The following is a 25,379-nucleotide window of genomic DNA, read 5'->3' as shown; positions in this document are numbered from 1 at the left end:
TGTTTTACTGATAACGTCTTGGGTGGATGTCAAATTTGTTTAGTAACTAACATATACCTTCCCCTGAAGGTACATCTCGGTAGAGCCTGCTGCTCTTGAGTCATAGCTACAGTATTGGCAGCATATTGCCAAATGAATTTTGTGCAAACCAAGTGGTTCTACACAATTTTCTTAGATAGGAAAATTCCCCTAATTAGAAAGTCACTGTGGACTCAGACAATTGGTGACTGGCAAAGGCTAACAAAATATGGGTCACCAATGAAATGATGTGAAAATCTGACTGTTAGCTCTTCTGAGTGGGGACCATCCTTATGTATTTGGAAAGCTCCTAGCAAATAGCAGATGGTCCTACAAATAATATATAAAGAACAATAATCTGAAAAATTGATGCTCTCTTACAACACTGGGCCTGATTAATTTCTTGCAGGGTTCTCTCTCTTGGGGAATGGTGGGGAGAATTTCCATGACTTTCACGTGCTGGAAAGGGCTATCATAAAAGGTAGAGGGGGCAGTTTCAATTTTCTTTGGACTACTAGTCCAATTAACAGCACAAGTTAATTGGATCAGTAGCTTGGAGAAAAACTGAAATATATTCCCTAGACTATAATTAGGCAATTCACTTACACTTATATTTTCCCCTTCTCTTTCTGTTGCCTCCCCACATCTGTCACATTCTGAAATATTGTCCCTGTCTTCAGTACTCCCCATTCTACTTTTCCCAAGAGGCCTACATATCGTAGTCCTCCCCTCAAAAAATGATTTAGATATCCTTTTAGGACCTGGCTGCCCCCCTACACACACACACCTTTATAAATACAAAGACAGGGCTGGATTCTCCGCTGATGTAAATCAGCTCTGACTTTAGTAGAATTACACTGATTTATGCCAACTAAGCATCTGACCTTGAAAGGACAGAAATCACAAGATGCCTGAAAACTGTCACTGTCTAATCCTGTTGCTTTTTGTTCCACCCCTTGCATGGTTAGGACACCGTTGATGTAGTTGAAGTTCTGCGGGGGGGAAAGTCTATATAAGTAACAAGAATCCTGGGATTTTCTTTTTTTGGTCCCCATCCTGAGATTTTTTTTCAAGTCCCCTCTCTCATCTGTTGAGTTCTCTCCTCCCCTCTTGCCTTACTGGCCCTCTGATCATCCTCTACTAACCCTGCTTTTTCCATGGTCCCTTTATTTCCCGCCTCCCCAGGAAGCCTCCCCTGTAGGCAGACTTGGTTAACACAGGGTGTGTGGAGATACCTGAACTCCTCTTCATCCCTGGAACCGCTTACATAGTGACTCTGGTAAACTCCTAGGGGAGTTCTCTGAAGCCTCTCCAGAACATTTGGCATAATCGTCCAAAGAGCTACATCATATTTTCTTCAGAGGTGATCTGCAGAACAAGGAGATGTGAGGAGTGAGACAAGAGGGGGTATAGTAAAACACAAACAGCAGTGGGGAAGAGGGGACAGATGAGCCAAGAGGAGAAGCGGTAACAGGAGAGACCATGAAATGGAAAGAATGGGGTTAAGAGCTCCAGGGAAATGAGGGGATTGATGGGTTAGGGATTTTGAAAGGATTAAGGACTGGGGAGTGAGCATATTAAGAGCCACGGAGATAGAGGGTCACTCTCAGCATGCTGAGCTCTTCTAAGCCCCTTGCTTGGAGTCACACTATGCTGAACTCTGAAGGAAACTCCTCCCTTCACCCAGAATTGTAGGGGCCCATGGGCGACCAAAGTGTTGAACTAGTTGAAGCCAAAGGATGATCAAGATGAACACATGGGACTGCTTGGTTTGTGGTTTTATTTTGCATCAGAAACAACAAGGACAGGTTGGAAAGTGGGTGATCTCCATCATCAAGCATGGAAATTAGAGCACCTGACTGGGACTAAATAATCCCACATGATTTTTTTATTTTTTTGTAATGAATCATAAAATAGTGACTGTTGGCCAAAATCTAGTCATGGCACGGTATGTGCGTGGCCTGACGGTTCAGAAATGCTGAGCATTCACAAATTCCACTGAGGTCCGTGGGCATTCCATACCTCCGAAAACCAGGCCCAGCAGCCCTTTCTCCAGCATTGAAGGGACAACAATACCATTGACCGATACTGGACTCCTCTTTAAAACAAACACACACATTCAAAAACCTCCGTTCCGCAGGACAGGTGGATTTATAAGGCACTGGGACAGTCGTATATGTCGAAATTAAGACTGAGATTAAGAGACTAGGCTGCTAAAGGTTTGGATACACAATTCCCACCCAAGTTAATGGGAATTGGGTGTCCAAATCCCTAGTGATTTTATAATATCCCACCCTAACTGTGCTAATATTGAAGAAAGGGTTAAGCAACTGCTGCTAGGGTGGCAGTTACTGAATGCATACCAATGTCTGCTGAGAATTCTCTCCAATTCACCTTTCGCACTCCACGTTTGACTACACCTGTTTTTTAATATTCTTTGAATAAATAAAACAAGCTGTAAGCTTATGTTGTTGTGCGATGTGAAAACACACAATAATAATCACAGCTAATGACTCTTCTAAATGCTAAACTGTGCACACCTCCTTGTTTGGTATTTGTTTTGTATACAGAAGGTAACATACACGGAATAACTAGGACGCCAAGTTACAGATGGGGCTGTGGAAAGGTATTTGACAGCCGATTAGAGTAGTCTGACAGAAATGATGACTTAATCACCATGACAGACTCCAAATTCCCAGATAGAATTCCACCCAGGTTAATCTAATTTCCTTGCAAAATTTTTGCCAGAAATAGACTCTTACCTTGCTTGTTTTTCCCCCTTACAGATGTCACATGGTTTTGACAAGAATGTAAATAGGTAGAGTTATTACTGTTGAAAAGATGACTTTGACGCTTGAAAGTGAGACAGGATCTGTACCTCTGAGAGTGTTTTTTCCAGCACAGAGTAACAGCCGTGTTAGTCTGTATTCGCAAAAAGAAAAGGAGTACTTGTGGCACCTTAGAGACTAACCAATTTATTTGAGCATGAGCTTTCGTGAGCTACAGCTCACTTCATCGGATGCATCCGATGAAGTGAGCTGTAGCTCACGAAAGCTCATGCTCAAATAAATTGGTTAGTCTCTAAGGTGCCACAAGTACTCCTTTTCTTTTTCCAGCACAGTTGTATTTACATATGGTTGTACCTGCTCAGAAAAAAAGAATGAAAAGCACCTAATTAGTCATCTTTAACTTGTAGGCCATGACTTGTGGTCTGCTCCTGCTCCCAGAAAAGCCAACAGTAAAATTCCTATCAACTTAAATTGGATTGCACATCTTGTAAGCAGTTGTTCCAATTCCCATGTGGACCCATGTTAGTATCCATTTGTCAGATTGGAGTCCTAGTTTTTATGGTACTTTGCACTGTGACCTTGTGGTTTAGTGGGTAGCGCACAGTATGGGGACTCAGGAGTCTTAGGTTCTATTTCTGGCTCTGCTGCTGGCAGACCTTGGGCAAGTCACTTCACCGCTCTGTGCCTCAGTTTCCTCATCTGAAAAATAGGGATAATGATGCTTGCTTCTTCTGTAAAGCACTACATAAGAGCTAGGTATTGTTATTGTCTGTCCAGCATCATGCACATCAGTGGACCTACAGAAAACCTTGACAATGCAGGATTGTTCACTATTACAGTATATTTCTCCAGTTTGGTTTCAGAGAGACATGGGGCTTTTACCAGATCTCTTGGGAGGTTGTTCTACAGTCAACCTTGATGACAGAAAATACCAGTTGTTTCCTTTTACCCTGGGGTCTGAGGTGCATTCAGGGTGTTGTTGATGTGCAATTTTTTTTACCTGCATTACTTTGTTTCTTCCCTATTTATTAACTGCAAAATCATTCTCATAAATACTGAACTTTTATAAGCAATGCTTCCTTCAAGCCACAGAAAAGCGTCTCCACTGTTTTTAGTTATGAAAGCATGACATATTGAGAAATCACTCACCTGGAGATACATAAGTGTATGGCTTTCTGATGTATATCTACAATAACTGCTTTCTGATAATACATGAAATCCTTCATTTCAGTAGATGACATGATTCTAGTGGGTGGCATCTAATTTGAAACAGGTTTATATCATCTGTAATCTTCTGGAGGACCTAGGAAAGTGCAGCTATTTTATTACTTTATAGCCTACAGTTATACAAGCAAGATATAAAATGCTCCAATTATTTTCCCTTTTGTTCATTGTAGAGGGAAGGGAAAGTACCTATTTAGCCCTTGTCTCTGCCCCCTTTAATTTTCTTATTCACTGCACACCACTTCCAGATTCAATTCCCCCCACACACACTTTTAAATATTTTATGGGTAGAGAGCTTATAATATGTATAGTCACGGCAGCTGTCTCTAGAGGTCAGCAATGAGTTTAATAATGAGATGCGAACCAGTGACTCTGTAAAACCCATTTCAGGTTATAAATGGCATGTTTTATTGAATCTAGTGTTAAAGGTTGCTAACTTATCAATTGGTGATGGCGAGGGTTAAACAAGCTTCAACATGAGCCCACTCATGTAAGGAAACAGGGTAACATTTTTTACCACCGTTTTCTTTCCAGATGCCCTGTTTTTATGTTTTGTACTCACCTTACTGTGGATGTTCTGCAGGTTATTCTCACAGGGCCTGATTCTGATCTCATGCTAGTTGGCCCTAATGTAACTCTGTTGAGTACAATGAAGTTACTCCTGATTTACAGCTGTTGGTGAGGAGAGAATCAGGCCCACAGTTTTGACTGAGAAATTTTGAAGTTCAGTGCGAACTACAGTCACAACTGAGTCATGAGTAGCACTGTGAATTTTTTTTCGCAAAAAGGACAAACTAGTGGCTTAATAGCAAATCAGTGGTAATTGTGCCATGATGAAAGTTACAAGGTGGGAGAGCTACTATCTTTTACTGGACAAGCTTCTGCTGGTAAAAGAGACAAGCTTTTGAGCCACACAGAGCTCTTCTCCAGACTGAATACCAGCAAGCTCCACAGAAAAGGTTTTAGGAAAAAGGCTGTTTCAGAGAAGATTAGTTTGCTAGAGTTAACCTACTTCTACCAGACTAGAACTTATCTATTTTCTTTTATTTGTAACCATATCTGTTTCTATTCTCTTTGTTTAGTATCTCTGTTTATTAATAAACTTATTGTTGGTTTTACTATAAGTTCTTCTTAGTGTGTGAATACAAAAGTGTGACTTCTCAGCTCAGCTAGCAGGCTGGTGTGCATAACTCTCACTCTGGAGACAGCAGACTTGGTAATTTCTGAGAGTGTCTAGTAACAGGGGCTGGATACTGGTGAACAACCCATTTTCAGGATGTTCGGGAACTAGAGTGCATCAAATGTTACCTGCAAGGCATAGTTAAAGCTGGCAGAGCTTTAGAGGAACTTGTGTGGTTGGCTAACAGACTGACAGGGAGCTGTCACTCAGAGCTTGTCTTCACTACCAGGGAGATCGACACTGCTGCAATTGATGCAGCAGGTGTCGATTTAGCGGGTCTTAGACCCGCTAAATCGTCAGCAGAGCACTCTCCAGTGGACCCCGGTACTCCACCTCGCCGAGAAGAATAAGGTAAGTCGACCAGAGAGCATCTCCCGTCAACGCAGTGCAGTGAAGACACTGCTGTAAGTCGACCTAAGCTACGTCGACTCCAGGTATGTTATTCACGTAGCTGGAGTAGCGTAACTTAGGTCAGCTTACCCCGGTAGTGAAGACAAGCCCTTAGTTTAGCTCTGGCAGGTCTCTCTGTTGCTAAGGCAGAGGGGTAAGAAGGCCACCCATAGTTCTGGGCTCCCTGAAAAAACATTACTTATGGTGATAAAGTGCCAAATGATTATGGCTTTTTGATGGTAACCACTATAAAGAACACTTTCCTTATGAGCTTGATCCGCAATTGACATCTATGTCTAACCTCTCTAGGATGAAAATAAAAAGATCCTTCACTTTAGAACCCTAAACTTGTAGAAATTATAGATGGAACCAGCTCTGGTCTAAATCTATCTGCTTAGATGCTGTAGTATTAAGTGCTGTATAAATACAGGAAGATAGTTTGATTCCCCATCTAGTGTAATAGGTAGGTTGAGTTGGTTTTTCATGACTGCATGTTCTCCAGGGCTTTGTCAATCTGACATTACCCAAGCAATGCGAATTCTAGCACTTCCCTCAGGAGACTGTTCTCCATTAAAGACCTTAATGTCAGACAATATATCTGGAACAGTCAGCCTAAATTTTCCTTTGCTCATTGCTCCTAGTTACACCCTCTTGCATCACCCTAGACAATTCCTTTAGCACATTGATGACTTCATCTTTCAAATGCTTAGCAAAGAGGCAATGCAGATAATGAGCTCATTTAAGCAAGTTACGCCACTTTTTTCTTGTTGATTTTTTTTCTCTTGATGGGTGTGATGCACTTTCCCACATTCCCATGAACTTAAATTCCCCTGCAGTGCACATAGAAACATAGGACTGAAAGGGTCCTCACAAGGTCATCTAGTCGACCCCTTTCACCCAACCCACCCCACACTGAGGCAGGATTAAGTATACCTTGGCCATCCCTGACAGATGTTTGTTAACCTTGTTCTTAAAAACTTCCAAGGGGTTTCCACAACCTCCTCAAGTAACCTGTTCCAGGGCTTCACTATCCTTGTAGTTAGAAAATTTTTCCTAATATCTAACCTAAATCTCTCTTACTATTGCTGATATCAAGATAACAATTAAACATCAGGTAAAGAAACAGAGCATAATAGTCATTCCCCTTCCCTAGATATTAGATGAATATCAGAAAGATGGCAGACAGGCACTGGGCTGTTAAAGTCCGGTTGGGAAATAAATGGATCAAAGAAAACGGGATTGTTAAAATAGAAGTATTTTACACATCCTGGTAACTACGTGCACCATATGGCTCTGTTTGTTCCTTAAGGCACTGTAGGGAATGAAACAGAAGAGGTTTTGCAAGTCGTGCAAGGAATGTATTGATTTGTGGCACTGAGGGACATTCTGAACTTTGAGCAGATTCTATGGAAGATTCACAATAATGTTCTCTACTTGCCAAGGAATCCAGCAAGTACAGCATTGAAAACTAAATACCACTACCAAAAACCACACATGCTAGTCATTTTCTCTTCCTCTCTGGCTCTAAGCACATTTGACGTGATTGTGTGGTTCCCATCTTCTGCTTAATTGTTGATTTTCCAATTCCATATTTGGCATCTTTCTTAAATAAAGCTGGAATAGCAGTTGACGGTTTCAGGCAGCGCAAGCCCTGTTGCGCTCATAGAGTGCAATAATAGTACAGACCATTCAACATGCCTGTGTGAAATGTGGAGGAATTACTGAAGAAAGGTCTATGGCCCCAATCCTGCAATGAGCTCTGCGTCTTCACACCCCTGCACATGTGCAGAGCCCCACTAAAGTCAGTAGATCTCTATGCGACCTCAGGTGTCTTTCCGAATAGGACAATTTTCAGGATCAGTGCCTAAGGCTTGAGAGCAGCAATAAGAAATGACCACTGAGGTGCAATGGGAATTTGTACACCGAAACTGCTCTGCAAGCTCATCAGAGATATTCTCTTAATAGCTGTCATGTGCTTGCACCGTGCTAAGAAACGAGTACATGGTGGAGATTTGGGGGAAGGTGTAAAAAACAAAAAGAAAAAGCTCCAGTTTGTAATGTGTTTTCAGATCAAAAGTCTTGTAGCTGCCAGGGGAGTGACATGGTGCAGGGCCCCATTCTGAAAGGCAAAGTCTGCCATTCCAAATGGGAGACTGTAGATTGCCCTTGTGTACAGCACATTGCGTTAATTACTATATAAAGCTACACACAGGAGTTTGCCTATTGTTTAGAAACAGATTGAAAAAGAAAAGTGCATTAGGAGGTGTGATGAAGCCAGGATTGTAGCCACATCCTAAGGGCAGCTTGGTGAATGAGTGATTAAAGTGTTTTGAAGAAAAGGCCCATCACTAAGCAAGCAACACTATGGGAATCACAGAACTTTTCCCCTTTGGTACTGGATGAGTTGTTGTCACACACTTCTTAATCACAAACCAAAGTTCATTTGTTAAACCAAACAAATCAAGACGTGTAGGTTTGAGTTGCTTCCTGGCACTTCTTAGATTACTTTAGAATTTTGTCTCTGTTCTGCTAGTTCTTAACAAACTCAAGAAAAGAAAAGTTATAAGCTGGTAAAACAGAAATCATGCATGCCATAAACCAGTGAGGGCTGTAACTTGAGAGGTCTTCTGAAACTAAATACAACAAATTAAAGTTTATATGAGTCCTACGGGTCCAATAAATTGGGGGGGTTAAGCTTGCTGGTTATAAAATACTCCTTTAACATTTTACTTTCATTTAAAAGCCAATATTAAGGTATCATTTGAAATTTATATCTTTCTGACTTGCCAGCCTGTTTAATATTGATTGTGTATCGTTTTAGCCCCCTGAGCAACTAAAGTCAGCAGTGCCAATAAAAGTAAAATGCTTGACTTTGTGACTGTCTAACCTGCTTTACTGTCTTTTCATTTATATTTTTAGATGCATCATCCTATTCAGATGAAACCCGCAGATAGTGAAAAGTCCAATGGTAAGTGATTATCCTATTTCCTACTTAATGTGTGTGCATGTATCTCTTTTCATTTAAAAAACAACTGCAAGGTATGGCTTATGCTTTTCTCTTAATACAGCTAAAACCCTTTAAGAAAGTGTCCCTATAGCTGAGAGGTCTGGAAAAATGTTGACCTGCTTTGAACTCCCGATTCAGTTTAAAGAAGGGAGGAAATGTCCTTTCCTCTCTTCCTGATACATTCTCTGTGTCATGGCTTTGTTTTGTTTGTCTCTTGTTGGTATCCTGCTAATACCTAATAATCAGGTAATACCTGATGCTGATAACATTCTGAGATTAAAATAACATGGGAGTGGAAAGAGAAGTTCCCATTTCAGGAAAATATTTAAGCGCTGTCTGAATTGGACTTAGATATATTCTTCAAGTTAAGCATGTGTCTAAACACCCTTCCTGAATAAGGATGCTTCTCTGACTCTAGGCTCAATTTAGAATCACACTGGATGTTTTGCTCTTAATTATGAGACCCATATTGACTTTTGTTTTATGTAGGGTACTCTAGACCTCTCTCAAATAAATATGATGACAATAATATCTATTCAAAATTTAGGTTATTGACTTAAGGAATATATATGATGTGCAAAATATACAGTGTGCTAAATCTATAAAATATATCAGATCTGCATATTCCAAGCATTAGACAATCCTGATGGTAGGGCTGCCTGTGTGTGTTTTGTTTAAAAAAAAATCTATACATCTTTTCCCCCTGGATTCATTCCTATAATTTACTAAAATATATGTTAAAGAAATCACCTTCCTTCCTCGATTGCAAGAGCTTCTGTTCCCCATAAGGCTGACTTAATCAGAGCCGGTGCCTTCCAATAGGCATCTCTGCACCTCATTAATTAGTAATCAGGGCAGAAGCCATGCACTTAGAGATCTACATATCTGCAAATGTAAATTATGATTGGGCTCTAAATCTCTCCGCAAGGTTCTGCTAATTGTACTGCGTCCCATTTTTAGCCTTCTCCACAGACTAAAGTTAGAAGGAAATTAAAACTTTGTCCTGTGGCCCTTTCCACATTGAGGACAGCTTTAAAAACTGGCCAGGTGCACAACGGAACTGGGCTGGCCCTTGTATGAAGTGGAATGGGGAACTCACTCTTCCGTTGGAGAGGTGCTCACATAACCTAAACCAAAAAAGCCCTCACCACTTGCACAAAGTCGTCACCCGTGTTTGGATGCTCAGCAGAAAGACCAAGTAGTCTGAATATGCAGACTGGGTGAAATCCTAGCCCCACTGAAGTCACTGGGAGTTTTGTCACTGATTTCACGGGGAACAGGATTCCACCCCAAGTATTTATCATGCTCTCAATGGACAATTTTTTTCTCCTCTGCAAGAATACTGCACAAGTCCCTATGAACTAATTAAGTCCAACGTAAGCCCTACATGGGCCTTTCTACATAGAGTAAATTTGATTCTAAAATCTCATGGACAAAATAGAAGTGCAATAGATAATTGACCAAAAATGAAATACCCCCTCATCCCTAGAACTTGTCCTCCCAGAACAAGACTCAAGCACATTGGCAAAGTGTTGTAGGGAATTTTGCAATGCCTGAACCGGTACCATGCATAAATGCCTTGCTCTCCAAGGCATTCTCCACCACCTTTCACCAGCACTAAATACAGCTAAGTTACCTTTTTTTTCCTTCAACATTCTCCTAGATTTTGGGAGAAGGCACAGAAGTCCCAACTGACCAAAAGAAAGTAAGCAGGTGGAATTGCCTCCTTTAAATTAATCTTCTGAAGAAAAGCAAAAGATGTCTAATTTTCATATGCACATTTAGAATGATGAGAACTCTTTGTTGTTTGAAGCTGGAGAGGAAAGCTACTACTGTGATGATGAATGTAGTGTAGCACCTTAGAGATACAGGAAGTAGGATCGGAGTCATAGAGTGGGAGGTGAGGTAGAGATTTGGCAGCTAGGGGGAGCAGAGTGGTGCAATGCAGAGGAACAGCTGGTATCTGTTTTCCGGCTGCCACTGTGCCAGCAGCTGAAGAAGGGTGTGTGTCTGTGCCAATGGCACATGGGAAGGAAACAGTATGCCATCAGCAGGACACACAATGTGAAAAGGGCTCCGGAGGAGGAGAGACAGGACTGGGGAAGAGATAAAGAGCTAACCAAGGTGGGTTGGTCTTTGTGATGGGAGTTCTTGAAACCCTTTGATCTCTCACCATGGAAGCTGTGCATCAGAACTGAATGGTCCACTAGGTTTTATTGGTAACTAGAACTTCTAAAAGTTCGAAGAGCTTGAAGACTCCTGTTGATCAAAAGTTCCAAGTAGCTCATAGATAGGTACGAGAGAACGAAAGCAAGCACAGACTACAGTTCTCTTGAGTTTACCAACCTCTGTGTAGGGCTGATGAGACCTGATGAAGCTTGATATGAGTTCTGATGTTCCTTTGGTAATTTTACAGGATTTCTAAGACTCGGTATTTGCTGAGTGACAATGTTGAAAATCCTATTAAGATGGATGATCTGGTTTGACACCAGTTTGCCCAGTTCTGGACTCAAAACCAAAATTTGTGTGAAGGCTTTGCAATGTTCTGTTTAGTGTCTTTTTTTTTTTTTTTAAATTGCTCACTTCTGAATTCCAGGGCTTGACTTGCAATGCCAAAATATTATGGGAAGAGGATTTCTGCCCCAATAGGAAGCAGAAAGCACAGTAACTCTCACAGGAGCTTCTTGTGAGACTTCCAGATGCAAGAGGGTTTGGATGAGCATCCAGACTTGTTGGCACTTGCATGAAGTGGCCCTGAACTGTAATCCTCTTTTGCTTTATGTGTCACCTAGGAGCCAATCCTCTGCTGACTTATCCTCATATCAACCTCCAGAAGCCAAGCTTGAGTCAGGGACCTCTATAGGAGTGATGTAGTACAGACATCTCCCGCACATGCCTGGTTATGGAATAGCAGTGGAGCAGCACCTCACCACTTCTACAGTTTCAGGGCATTCTCAGCCTTTGTGTCCGCCTAATCAGGGTGGAATGGCTGGTGAATATGGGTAGCAGCCTCCAGACTTGCTCTCCATCCCTCTGTATGAAGGGTGAAGGTGGGCCAGAGCATGACAGTACACTAGCCTTCAGGTCCTATCTCTTCCTATGAAGATGCAGCAAAATGTAATCCTTTTCATGGTACTCAGGGCTTTCTGCAGCTGGTGCAAATGGAGCAGCATCCTTAGTGCTAATGAATTTATTTCACTGGAGGATACTTAAAATAATTAGCCGATAAAATTACCTTTCCTAAAAGTTCTTCCTTCCAAAAGATGAAGTATACAGTATATGGTGCTCATGAATTCATAGAGTTTGAGGCCAGAAGAGACCATTGTATCTTCTAGTCTGTCCTCCTGTACATCACTCAGTACTTAGCCCAAGAACTTGTGTCTGGCTAAAGCATCTCTTCCAGAAAGGTGTGTAGTCTTGATTTGAAGATTTTAACAGATGGAGAATCCATCGTTTCCCTTGGTAGTTTGTTCCAGTACCAGTCACCCTCTTTTTTAAATATTTAGGTTCTGGGCTCTAACCGGAAAGCATTCAAACTCTTGCTTGAGCTTAAGTAGTCAATGGGACTTATTAACATGCTTGAAGTTAAGCACATGCTTAAATGCTTTGGTGGCTGCTTGTACCTTCCATTAACATTAATGATGGACCTCAGGGCAGATATCCCGAGGACAGTATACACCCATTTTTATAAAATGCCAACACTTCGGGGAAACCAAGAAAAATTCTCCATTGCAATATCCTGGACTTACTTTCTGATTCACTGAAAGGGTGAAGAAATGGTTTTGAAATCCTAACTGGAGAAACTTGCAGATTTGGAAGCAGTAATTAAATGCCATATGTCAGCACTAACACATAGAAAAGTTGTTAATTAATTCAGGCAGTTCCAGATCCAGGTGTGACTTTGACAGATTGTACACTAGGGTTTTTTGCCAGCTTACAAATAAGGACAAAAAAATCTTTTTTCCTCCACTCTGGGGGAAAAAAAACATTTGTACTTAAATAATTAACCGTTACTTGATTGGCTTAAAAGCGAGGACAACTTATTCTGCGAAGGAAATAGTGTTCTTGATATATTTAAATATGATAGCTTCAGTCACTTAAGAGTACACTGCCATGTATTTTCATGATAGAATTTGAGCTTCAGGGAAGAAAAATAAAAATTTAGCAAACCTTAATAGCATTTTTTCATTACTTAATTGTTGTTTAAACATTCTCCTGCAGTGCTGTGATCTCAAACACAGCCCCTTGGTTTTAACATATGAGAATCCATAACTGAAATGATGGACTGGGAACAGAGAAGTGAAAAAAGATTAGTCAGTTTTCACTGTCCAAGCAAGCTATAAGTGAAGTGTAAAAATCAGACACTAAGGTCTTTCTACTGCAATGCAGTGACTTCATTGGGACTCGTCACAGGCTCCACCCAGGCAGACACAGCTTCAGGATTGGGTCCAATAGACATTTACAGGGTACACCCTAGCTGCTTTGTCCTGCTCCGGCAATGCAAAGCAACCATACGTTTGTTAACTGTCAGGTTATATCAGGTTGCATCTGCTTTACGTTGCCAAAATAGTGCAAAGCAGCCGGACAGCAATATTGAGTCCAAAATCCACCAATCAGAACCAACTCCTCTCCCCCCCCCCAAAAGTGATTTAAATAAATAAATAAATCATCCTTTTTGGTCTGTCTGCTGAATTTTGAACTGCTCCTGTCTGCCCCAGATGTGTGTGGGTGGCAATTACAGGGTGAAAATAAGACCTGAGAAACGGGAGGCAGTGTTCTCTAGTGGGTAGGGCATTGGACTGGGCCTCAGGAGACTGATTTGCTGGCTGACCTTGGGCAAATCACATCCCCTCCCCTGCCTCAGTTTGCCCGTTCATAAAATGGGGATAATGATGCTGACCTCCTTTGTACAGTGCTTTGAGATTCCAACCTACCCCTACCCCCTGGCCAGGTTCCAACAGCTGGCTCTTGTTTCTAACCTGCATGGGATGGGGCTTCCTCTGGGGTCTTATCTCTATTAACTCTTCACTTTTCTGCACTATGGTGGGAGGTGAGGCCGCTGCTTCCAAGATCGGAGGAAGGAAGCCTGATTCTGCAGTGAGTGCTGCAAGTAGGCATTTTAGCACCTGGGGTGAGCAACCATATTTGAACCCCCTACTGTTTTTTTTTTTTTTAGTTACTTCTCCACTCCCAGGGCTTTACACCCTGGGCGACTGCCTCGCTCGCCCCACCCCCACCCCCCAGTTAAGGTCCTGTCCGCTGTGTGTGCCATTTCTGAGGCTTCGCTCAACTCTGAGCACACAGGTCACCACATACTGCAAGCTGCTGCGTGGCCTGTAACATATGTGGCACAGCAACCTCTAGTGGTTAAAGTAGGGTGACCAGGTGTCTGGGTTTCGACTGGAACCCCCAGTCAGCGGCTGGCGGCTGGCGGCTCCGGTCAGCACCATTAAAAGCCCGGTCAGCGATGCTGTGGCATTAAGGCAGACTAGTCCCTACCTGTCCTGGGGCACCACGCTGCACCCCGGAAACAGCCAGCAGATCTGGTTCCTAGGCGTGGGGACCACCGGGTTCCATGCGCTGCCCCCGCCCCAAGCACTGGCTCCGCGCTCCCATTGGCCGGGAACAGGCCAATGGGAGCTGGGGGGGCGGTGCTTGCAGGCGAGAGCAGTGTGTGCCACATAGCCTCCTGCCTCCAGCCCCCCGCCTAGAAACCGGACCTGCTGGCCACTTCTGGGGCGCACATGGACCCAGGACAGGCAGGCAGACTGCCTTAGCATCGCTGACCAGGAGCTGCACGAGGTAAGCCCGTGCCCCAACCCCTTACCCCAGCCCTGAGCCCCCACCCCACAACCTAGAGCCCCCTCCTTCATCCAGATCCCTCATCCCCAGTCCCATCCCAGAGCATCCCAGCCCCCTCCCATACTCCAAATTCCTCAGCCATGCTCCCCAGCCTGGAGCCCACTGATGAACCCCAAACCCCTCATCCCCAGCCCCATCCCAGAGCCAGCACCCCCAGCCCAGAGCCGTCACCCCTTCCCGACCCCAACCCCCTGCCTCAAGCTGCAGCCCCCTCCCACATTCTGAATTCCTTGGCCTCACCCCTCAGTTTGGAGCCCCTCCTGCACCCCAACCAGAGCCCTCACACCCTCCCACAGCCCAACTCCCTCCAACATTTCTTGCCCCACCCCAGGGCCCGCACCTCCATTTAGAGCCCTCACCCCCTCCCGCAGCCCAACCCCCTGCCCCAGTCAGGTGAAAATGAGTGAGGGAGGGGGAATGTAGAGAGCGGGGGAAGGGGTGGGGTAGGTTGTTCGGTTTTCTGCCAATCGAAAGTTGGCAACCCTTGGTTAAAGTGTGAAACTGCCAGCCACACAGACAAAATCTGTGAGTTGCCTCCATTTTACTGTGAGAGACCCCCGCTCCCCTGCCAAATTGTTTGGGTGTATTTGACCTGTAGTCCTCACAGCACTTTAACTATCAATCCCCACAACACTTCTTGTTTATCATGGAAAGACTGAGGCAGAGAGGTTAAGTAACTTGCCCAAGACCACAGAGATAATCAGTGTAAGGCCTGGTCTACACTGGTGGGGGCAGGAATCGATCTAAGATACGCAACTTCAGCTACGAGAATAGCGTAGCTGAAGTCGACGTATCTTAGATCAACTTAGAATCACTTACTGCACATCCTCGCGGCGTGGGATCGACAGCGGCCCCTCCCCCGTCGATTCCGCTTCCGCCTCTCGCCGTGGTAGAGTTCCGGAGTCAACGGCAGAGCGATCGGGGATCGATTTATCGTGTCTACACTACACTAGACACCGATCCGGCGGGTAGTGTAGACATGGCTTAAGAACCCAGGAATTTGTGGCTCCTATCCTATGCTGATGGGAATAAATCATGTCTTTCTCTGCATGAAAGTGTATGATATTGTTTTAAATTGATATCATGCCTTACAACAGAGGTAAGGCACCTATGCAGGTTTTATCTTGGCAGTGCTCCTTTAAACAGTCTGTATGGTTAGGCATTTAGACAAGATAAAATTACAAATTTCTTAAAGTTTACCACTGATCAGCAGTACCAAACAGCATTGGATGTGAGGCACGTCATCCTACCGATATGTCTTCTGTACACTGAGCATTTTCCTTGAAATGTGCATTTTGAAGATGTACAGTACACAGGAGCTGGGTGTTTAATTTACTATAAAATCACCCTCCAGCCGAAAACCTTCAAAATCGTTTTAGTTAAATGGCATATTTGTAGATTTACTAGTGAGAGTGAAGGAGGCCAGTGCGGAGTTTGTCATCTGCTAGTGTTTGGAAAATTAAAAAACATCTTAGCATTTGACTTTGGGGGAGGGGAAGTTAAATGGCAGTTTGGCAGAGCAGCATCTTCCTCTTTTCTCTGTAGGCTGGAGGAAGGGATCCCCTGCATCCATTAAGGTTCCTTATTTTTTATCTTCCACTTGAAGATAAAAAGTCTTCACTCTTCCCTGTAAGCAGGAGCAGATGGGACACCTTTTGGGGCAAGAGTGCAGTTGCTTAATTGGCTGAGGCAATGTCGTTTGTAGGATTGATCATGGAGCTGGTAGCTAGGAACTCTTGAGTTCTGATCCCTGCTCTACTGCTCAGTCACCCTCAATCACTCAATCACGTGACTTCTCTGTGTCTCAGTTTCAGCATCTGTAAAATGGAAGTTAATAGTACAAATACCTATATAAAAAAATATGGGTCACACTTTGTGTTATGGTTCTGTTTACAAAGGATGAACAAATGATTAATAGATGTAATAAAGAGTAAAACGATTGAGTCCAGCACGGTACATAGCTTGCTTATAACCCTGGCTCACAACATCATCTGCTGACGTGCCTATGTGCATCTATAACCCATACTTCTCAAGTTGTAACATCTTTATATCATCTATTAATCATTTAGTAACCTTTTATAAACCATATGTAAATGGGATCTTAATATCAAGTGTGAATGAAAGTGCTGAGACTGGACATATCTCTGCTGAGCAAACCACTCCCTTTTCCTGGGCATTGAATTCATGCCTGTTTCCTGCCAGCCTGCACAGCAAAAGGCTGGACTCTAAGAATCAGTCCAGATGGCAGTGCATCGCCCTATTAGGGACCCAACCTACATCTAAATTCTCTTTATTAAAAAAAAAAAAGTACATTTCGATTAGCTTTTGGGGTTCTGGAAAATGCATTTTTCCCTATGCTTGCTTGTGTAAAATAGCAGAATGCCTTTCTTAACCATTAAGTAAAGAAGTACTACCCAGTAAAAAAAAAAAAAATTACTCCAGATACCCCTTCTGTCTTCAATAAACATTAGCTTCTGTTTTTCTTGCTGAAATTATGTTAAGGGCACTAAAAGTGTCAATACCAATAAAATCCCATGAAAATATATAGGTTTCTTCCTTCTCAGCTGCAATTTATTCCATTTGACAAACACATGCTAATACATGCAGGGTGGGTTGGGGTGCAAAGGAAGATTCATTTTTCATAAGCACAGAAATGAAAATATTTCATTAGAAAAATAATTTGCACAATAGAAATAAATAAGTGCACCACAGATACTCTGGAGTAAAGCTTTCCGTCTGTCTTTGCTTCCCGCAAAACTCTGGCAGTCTGCTCATTAACAGTGAATTGGATTTGCATGCCATTTCAATAGCAGAAGAAAGGAGCATATAATAACCCCTTAGATATTTTTTTTAATATAGGGGAGATAGTGAGTTAGCATTAAGTCTTCCAGATCGGAGCTGGGTTATTGCTGTTTATTCTATCTTTGACACCAGTCTATGGCTTGAGCTTTTGTTAAACTTCAGAGCCAGCATACACACCCAGCTAGAGCGACCTACTTTATGCTGGCCGTGTGGACGATATAGAAAGGAGATAATCTACCTATATCTTTGGCAAAGTTCCTGTTGTATTTCTTGCAAACTCAACATCATTACCAATCAAATGATTTGGCTTTTGGAAAGTAATATGCAGTCCCCTTGTTGAAGTGCTGCCCCTGGAACATACATTGTGTCCATCTGAAGAGAGACTACTGTGTCATTATTGGAAAAGAGAGAGGAAAATTTAATGCATTATTCTTTTCATTGCAGTCACTACAAACCTGCTTCTGAGAGCCATGCATTACAGCTGCTTGAAATTGAAAGCTAGGATCCTTTTCATATAAGAATGTTTCTGTAGAGTATTTTTCATTATCTCATTTTGTTATGTGCACTCTCCCCCCACCACCACCACCACCCGCTGCCTGTTTTGTTTCCTTTTATGCATTTGGGAGCTGGGGTGGGGGGAGAAGGAACATATTCAAATTAGAATCTATGCAAAAATATCTTGAGTCTCTGACACAGGATGCTTCTTTCTCTTAGATATCATGATGGGGAGGGGGATGAAAAATGTCTTATTCATGCAACTAATATGACAATAGCACCCACAAAAAGAGAGGGGGGGAGGAAGAGGGGGAAGGGTGATAAGTATAAAGTGTTTGCCTTAGGACTTGTCTTCAGTTGCAGAGCCAGACTCACATGACTGGAACTTGGTTTGATGTGGTAATGAAGCATTGATCACAGGGAAAAGATGAAATGGCCTTTGCTCATTCATTATTTTTATCTTCTAGCTGTGGAAGACAGAAAATTGTTCATAGGAATGGTTTCGAAGAAGTGTAATGAGAATGATATCAGGGTGATGTTTTCTCCATTCGGCCAGATAGAAGAATGCCGAATTCTTCGGGGACCTGACGGGCTGAGCCGAGGTGAGTGTGCAGTCTATAAAGTCTCTTTCCTTAAGTGCTAATTGGAGCTATATGTCACAGTCAGGGTAGATGTAGCCACTGTCTGCAGCGAGAGGTTACACTGTAATATGTCCCACGTGACGGAGTTACGCACATGAATTTTTCACAGTGACTGAAATTATCACCTTTTATTTCAAATGTCAGAAAGGTCTCAGTGCCAACATATTGACTTGTGTGATCACGCTGTTTGTCAGATTGAAAGGGTACCATTGAACCCTGACATCTCCTATTTTCCCTACCACAAAATCAAAGACACACACACACACACACACACACACACACACACACACACACACACACACACACACACACACACACCCTGTATTTTGCACCAGGGAAAACAAATGACTGTTTTATGGCATCTGGGGCCATGCAAACTGGTCCATGCTATAGTATCCTTCTACTCCCGCATTCTTTGTAACCATATGTAAAACGTGGCTCTGTATTGCCTCTGGAATAAAGGGGTTAACTCCTAGAGTTTTGCCCTGACAGAACTCATGAAGGGAGCTTTCATAGCTCAAGTCCCTAGGTCCAAATAGAGCCACTGCAGGCCTGCCAAACAGCAGTGCATAGTGCAGTCATATGAATAACCTGAATTCTGGACCCCATGCCAGACTCTTACTTTATTGTGTTGGAAATTAAGTGCAATGCAGACTTTGATACTGATCGCCCCCTTCCCCCACCCATTTAGATGTGCAGCATATAGCATTTTGTACCTGGAAAAGGCTCTTGAAAATATATAATAAAAAGAAAAGCAGATCTATATCAATGACCCCTGCTGCATATTAAGCCTTTGTTGTATTGACCTGGAATTACTTAGACAGAACAATCCTTCCCACCAGCTAATGACATATGGAATTGAATTGGGAAGAGGATCAGGGCAAGCTTGTTGGCCTTCGGGGAATAGTGCCATGATATCAGCTACCACAATTTAAAGGCACAGGCAGTAAAAACTACTCTAAAATGTGGGGTTGTAAATTCTATTAAGGAGAAGCAAAACTCAATCATTCTGTTTTGGATATTTTTCCCCCTCTAAACATGAAAAAGTACATAGGAATCACAGGTTTCAGAGTAACAGCCGTGTTAGTCTGTATTCGCAAAAAGAAAAGGAGTACTTGTGGCACCTTAGAGACTAACCAATTTATTTGAGCATAAGCTTTCATGATGCATCCGATGAAGTGAGCTGTAGCTCACGAAAGCTTATGCTCAAATAAATTGGTTAGTCTCTAAGGTGCCACAAGTACTCCTTTTCTTATAGGAATCACAGTTTATGCATTTTATTACATTTTCAAAACATGGAAAAATGTAGAGAAGAATGTGTGTTTTTTTAACTTCTGAAGCATATTGTTTCTTTTAGGCTCTGGTTTCTACAATATGTGCAGCCACTTGTGGTTTTTTAAAAAATTATTCTGTGCAGCAGTTTGTCCACAATGGATATAAAGTCCAGCAGAATAGGTTGGGAACTGGTGTTGGTGTGTCGTCTGTGAAGGCAGAAAGCAGGGGCCGTAGCATCTCCATGGAAATAAGGATAAAAAAAATCACTCACTGAAAAAAATGCTCTGTTGATTAATGGGAAACCATATGTTCTGTTTGTGAGCATTGTACCGAGGAAAATGAAGGCCTACAATTATACAGACTTAGACTCTGATCCCACAGCTGCTTGACCTTCAAGAAGTTGCATGATCCTGGCTCAGGAGTCTAACTTTAGATAGTCTTTTTATTTATTTTTTAAATCTTGGCCACAGGAAAGTAAACCTGCAGTGGGGAGTTGCTGGATAACTATTTAAATATTTAGACTAGATTATAAACTAGAGAATCAAGTCTTTGAGTCTTACAAGAGTTATTTGACTCCTCCGCAGAATTCCAAGTATTCCCCAAGTCTTGTTCAATAGAGGTTTTCCATCATAATCCCAGATCACGAGAGCCTACAGGAAAGGGTACGATGGGGGTATTTTTATTCCTCAATAGGTGGCAATTGCTATCGCCAGTTACAAATTGATTGAGTATTGCAGTGTAGCCCATTGAGCAGATGTTGTGGTAATTTAAGGTTAATGTGCAAGGCTTTCACTTCTGGAGACGGAAGAGCATGTTCCAGGTACGTCACACTCAAACAGGTATTGGAATGTATTGGCTTAGCAGAGCTATTGCCTCTCTAATATTCAAGTTTATTCTGACAGTCACACAATAATATGATACCAGGCTCTCTTGTTTCCTGCCTGTTAAACTTGAATTGCTTTCTACACCCATGCTATAGCCCAGTTTCCAGGCAGATGTTTGTCAACTTCACAAAACCACCAGACCAAGAGAGAAAATCAAGCACGGGGAAAGTGCCGAGCGTTGAAGAGCTGAACTGAAGTACGGCAGGAGAGCTTTGGGTGGGAGGACTCTTGCGTGGCATAGAACCGAAATCGGGTTCTTTAAAAATAGAAGGAAAATTAATACAATTAAATCCTGCAACAAATTCCAACATTTAAATGGATTCTCATTCATTTTACTATTTCCAGTATGTTAAATTCCCCATTGCCACATGCCATCTTTCTTCTCATGTGTAAGAGCCCACAGCTCAACCATGCTTCCAGATGGGAAGTCCCTATAAAGAGAGGAAGGATGAATGAAGAAGAGTCACATTCTTGTGGGACTGCTGTCATCTCAGCACACGGGCATTTGGGAGTGCACAGTCCTCACAGTCCAGCAAAATAAAAATACAATCCATTAGGCTCTGCTTGAGTATTTCATCTTCTTCTCAATCAGCGTGCCTTAAAAATTAGCATATTATGATACCTCAGAAATAAAGAGCATGAAAAACACATTTACTGGTATTTATACAAACTTTGGAGCTTATTTGGAGACATTTGGAGTAAAATGTCTTAGGGAAGGAATCTTTAGTATTGACAGATGTGAATTCTCAGTTCCAAAGGACAGCTACTGACTAGAGTGCTAGGCAGAACAATTCAGTTTTGTGCTGTTATTTTTCTCTAAGTAAGAAATGAAAGCTTTCAGTCAGCTTTTGGAACCTGTTCACGGTAGAGTAGCAACACTTTTGTTTCTAGTATAGCCATGTTAGACTATAACGTTGTAGGGTAGGCCTAGGATCATAGTCTACTTATAGTTTAAACAGGAAAAAGAATCCCTGTCTACAATGGTAAAGGAAAATATAACACTCTGTGATGAGTGTGATATAAGTGCTTAGATAAGGATACAGAGAGATTGAACTGGTTGTTGCTAGTGTAGTTTCAAGCCAAGAGTAGATACGGTTCTAATAAATTCACATCCATTCTGCCACTGTAGATAAAGGTCCATCCTCATTTCCACTCCAAATTTGTATTACCAGCTGTTTGAAACTCATGTGTAAAAGTAGCCTAAAGACATCATACAAAGTCTCAGTGATGGAGCAATATATTTTAAATGCCCTTTCTAGTGTCTCCATTTAATCACTTTATTCCCACTGATGTTTGCTCCCGCAACTGAAAAATGGTTTGTTTTTTTCATCTGTACCTGGTTTGGCTGCAACCTAGGTACAGTGAGTAGATAGTGACCAAAAGTCATTATCATCTGATGGCTGTTTTACAGCCCCTGTGAAGTTAATGGGTTGATATGGAGCAGTTCCCAGTTGGTAGGTGTCTGTTTAAGAATAAAAAAACGCAACTGGCTGTCTAAGCAGAGAATTTGACGACTGAAGGGTATGGAGACTGTCCTATTCTCTCACCGCTACAACTCAGGTTCATGGGGCTGCACAGGGAATCTTGTGAATGCCTTTCCTGTATCTGTTCTACAGGTACAGGGATTCAGCCTCCAGCTTAAACCACTTTTTAAAAAATTCCCATTGTTGATGTCCTGCACTACCCCCCATTGTCATGTCAAAGCAAAAGTGAACTGACTGGGACGATTAGGGTTTTAAATCACTTATTGCAAAGGGTTTCCAGAAATCTCTGAACTTTTTCAAGAAACCCCAATGTCCTGGCTCCTAGTCCTGAGATCTGTATACGAGAACACTGCTGCCAACACGGACAGCTGTGAGCTTGTGGATGGAACATTCAAATGGTAGCCAGAAGGACCTCAGTTTGATTCACAAGTCTGCTGCTGACTTGCTATGTGACCCCAGGTGACTCACTTCATCTCTTTTTGTGCCTCAGTTTTCCCATCTACAGTAGAACCTCAAAGTTACAAACACTTCGGGAATAGAGGTTGTTCATAACTCTGAAATGTTCGTAACTCTGAATAAAATGTTATGGTGGTTGTTTCAAAAGTTTACAACTGAACATTGACTTAATACAGCTTTGAAACTTTATTACAGAGAAGAAAGATGTTGCTTTTAACCTTAATTTAAATGAAACAAGCACAGTTTCCTTACTGTGTCAAATTTTTTAAAACTTTCCCTTTATTTTTTAGTAGTTTACGTTTAACACAGTATGGTACTGTATTTGTTTTTGTCTCTGCTGCTGCCTGATTGCGTACTTCCAGTTCCAAATGAGAGGTGTCGTTGACTGGTCAGTTTGTAACTGTGGTGTTCATAACTCTGAGGGTCTACTGTACCTTTGTAAAGTGCTTTGAGATCAGTAGGTCAAAATCACTATATTACTGCTAAGTAGTATTAGTCAATAATAATAATAAAATCCTCTTATCCTTATCATAGGAGCTCCATATAACAAATTACACAGATGTATTGCTAAGTACAGATTTATATAACAGACACTGTAGTCAATTGGGTCAAGAGATTGCATTGAAAGAACCTGCTAAGTATTTGTACAGACAATTAGGTCTAAAATGTGCATTTGATAAGGTCTCTAAATGCATATTGACACAGCTTTTAAAGTCTTTTTGTCTGATTTCAACATGACAGTATTAAGCAAGTCAGGCAAGTGCACGCTTAGAGTATTAAAAATCTGGTAATAGGGAATGTCTGTTTTAAAGAGCAGATAGGAATGGTGTGGGAATCAGCCCACGATCAGGTAGAAATTCAGCTTTGCAAAATTCCATTCATCCGCAGTAAGTAGGGATTGTTGGTTTGTTCGTTTAAAAAAAAAAGGCAAAATATCGTTGTTCATTTTTTGCATTATCACTTATGGTAAAGAACAGGTGCGTAGTTTCTGTGCCTGGAGCAGGAGATTTTCTGACTGATATTCAGAGCAGCTTTGCAAGGCTGAAGTAACATAATGTGCTACCCCTGAAAGTGATCTGGGTTTGTGGCTAGCCTGGCACTCCTCAGGGTATGTCTACACTGCAGATAGACAGTGGCTTAGCTTGGCCCATGCTAGCTGACTTGAGCTCACGGGGCTCTGGCTTAAGGGGCTGTTTGGTTTTGGTGTAAAACGTTCAGGCTTAGGCTGCAGCCTGAGCTCCTGGACTCTCCCCCTCACAGGGTCCTAGATCCCGGGCTCCAGTCTGAGCCCAAATGTCTACACTGCAATTGAACAGCCCCTTAGCCGGAGTCCTGCGAGCCTGAGTCAGCTGGCCTGGGCCAGCTGCGTGTTTTTAATTACAATGTAGACATACCCTAGGTCTACATGGGGCGGGAGACAACACTATTCAGACTATATGTTCCGCTTCTTGAAGGAAGGCTTTGATAGTGCCTTTTATATGAGGATCTCAAAGCCCCTTATACTACAACTTTGCCACTCTGCCATTTTTCAGGTTGTTGAAAACTGTGGCAAGGTTAGTGTTTCATTTGTCCTTTTGCCACTGTGTAACTTTTGAAAAGTTGGAGAAGTTTTAATAAGTTAAGAGGAAAAAGCGTGTGGGAGCAGGGAATGGGAACCAAAAAAACTAGACTTTATTCATGTTGTCACATTCAATGTCAAAACAGAAAATTAAGAGAGAAGGGCAAAAACAAAAATTTGAAATTAAAAAAAAAAAGTCAAAAAAGAATCAAGGGAAATTTGTCTGATTTGAATCAAACTTGAAAATTTTGAATTGAAAAAGAAAATTCTAATCAAACTTTTCCCGTGAAAAATTTCAAATGACAATTGTGAGTTCAAAATATTTTGTGAGGAGGGAATGTCTTTTTCAACACTCTGTAATATTAAATGATCTCCTTAAGGCTGTGTCGGAAGTCAGTGGTAGAGATGGAATACAACTGAGGCACCAAGACTCCAAGCTTCTTTCTCTAGCCACTCCATGACAAAGCTAAGTATCAGATTTGCCCTCATTACACCTTCTCAACATTCTTTCACTAGAAAGATTGGCTTGAAGCAGGACAATAACTGACAAAACTTTCCATTTCCAGAAAGTGGGTCACTCGGGTTGCCAATAAAAGGTGGTCTTTAGTGTTGGTCTAACTCCAGTTTGGTTCTATGTAAATTTCAACTACTGGGGCCTACATTTTCCAAAGTCATTAGTGATTTGGGGTATCCAACTTTGAGACACCTTCATAGACTCTGATTTTCAGAGGATTTTCTCGGAGGGATTTTTTTTTCTTTTGCCACTAAAATGGGCATGAGAAATTGAACCTGTCTTCTGACCTCTAGGTGAAGAAGGCCAATCAAGGCCAAGATTCCAGCACATTGACAGAGCATTGTGGGAAGTGTGCATTGCTATTACCTTGCTGTGTCTCTGATATGTGTAAACAGATGGCTTCAATTTCCAGGACACTCAGTCCAACACCTTTCACCAAAACCCTTTTTTCGTTTGAGCTGAGAGAGTAATATTCATACTTCGCTGTTATGTAGAACTTTTCATCAATGGATCTCAAAGCACTTCACAATTTTTAATGTATTTAGCCTCACAACACACCTGTGAGGCAGGGAAACATTATCAGCTCTGTTTTTACAGATGGGGAACTGAGCCACAGAGCAGCTAAGTGATTTGCCCAAGGTCAAACAGAAAGTATGTGGCAAAGCAAGGAGTGGCACCCCTATCTCTCATGTCCTAGTCTAACTGCTTAATCACTGCACCATCCTTCCTCATGCTTTCTGCACTCATGTTCAGGGCTACCAGATCTGTAGAAAACAACACAGAGTAATCCCTGCTGTTAG

The 25,379-nt window shown here is 42.1% G+C and overlaps 1 protein-coding gene across 1 annotated transcript in view; it reads left to right on the top strand.

Annotated features, from left to right (window-relative positions):
- Window positions 1-25,379, top strand: part of CELF2 (CUGBP Elav-like family member 2) — a 317,343-nt gene that overhangs the window by 226,382 nt on the left and 65,582 nt on the right. Inside the window, 2 exon segments of the mRNA XM_043553037.1 lie at window positions 8,521-8,569; window positions 18,235-18,369. Of these exon segments, the coding sequence (XP_043408972.1) occupies window positions 8,521-8,569; window positions 18,235-18,369 (184 nt within the window).

This window comes from Chelonia mydas, chromosome 1 (genome assembly GCF_015237465.2).
Source record: "Chelonia mydas isolate rCheMyd1 chromosome 1, rCheMyd1.pri.v2, whole genome shotgun sequence".
NCBI lineage: Eukaryota > Metazoa > Chordata > Testudines > Cheloniidae > Chelonia > Chelonia mydas.
Note: the sequence above shows the minus strand (reverse complement) of the source record. Positions and strands in the feature narration are given on the sequence as shown.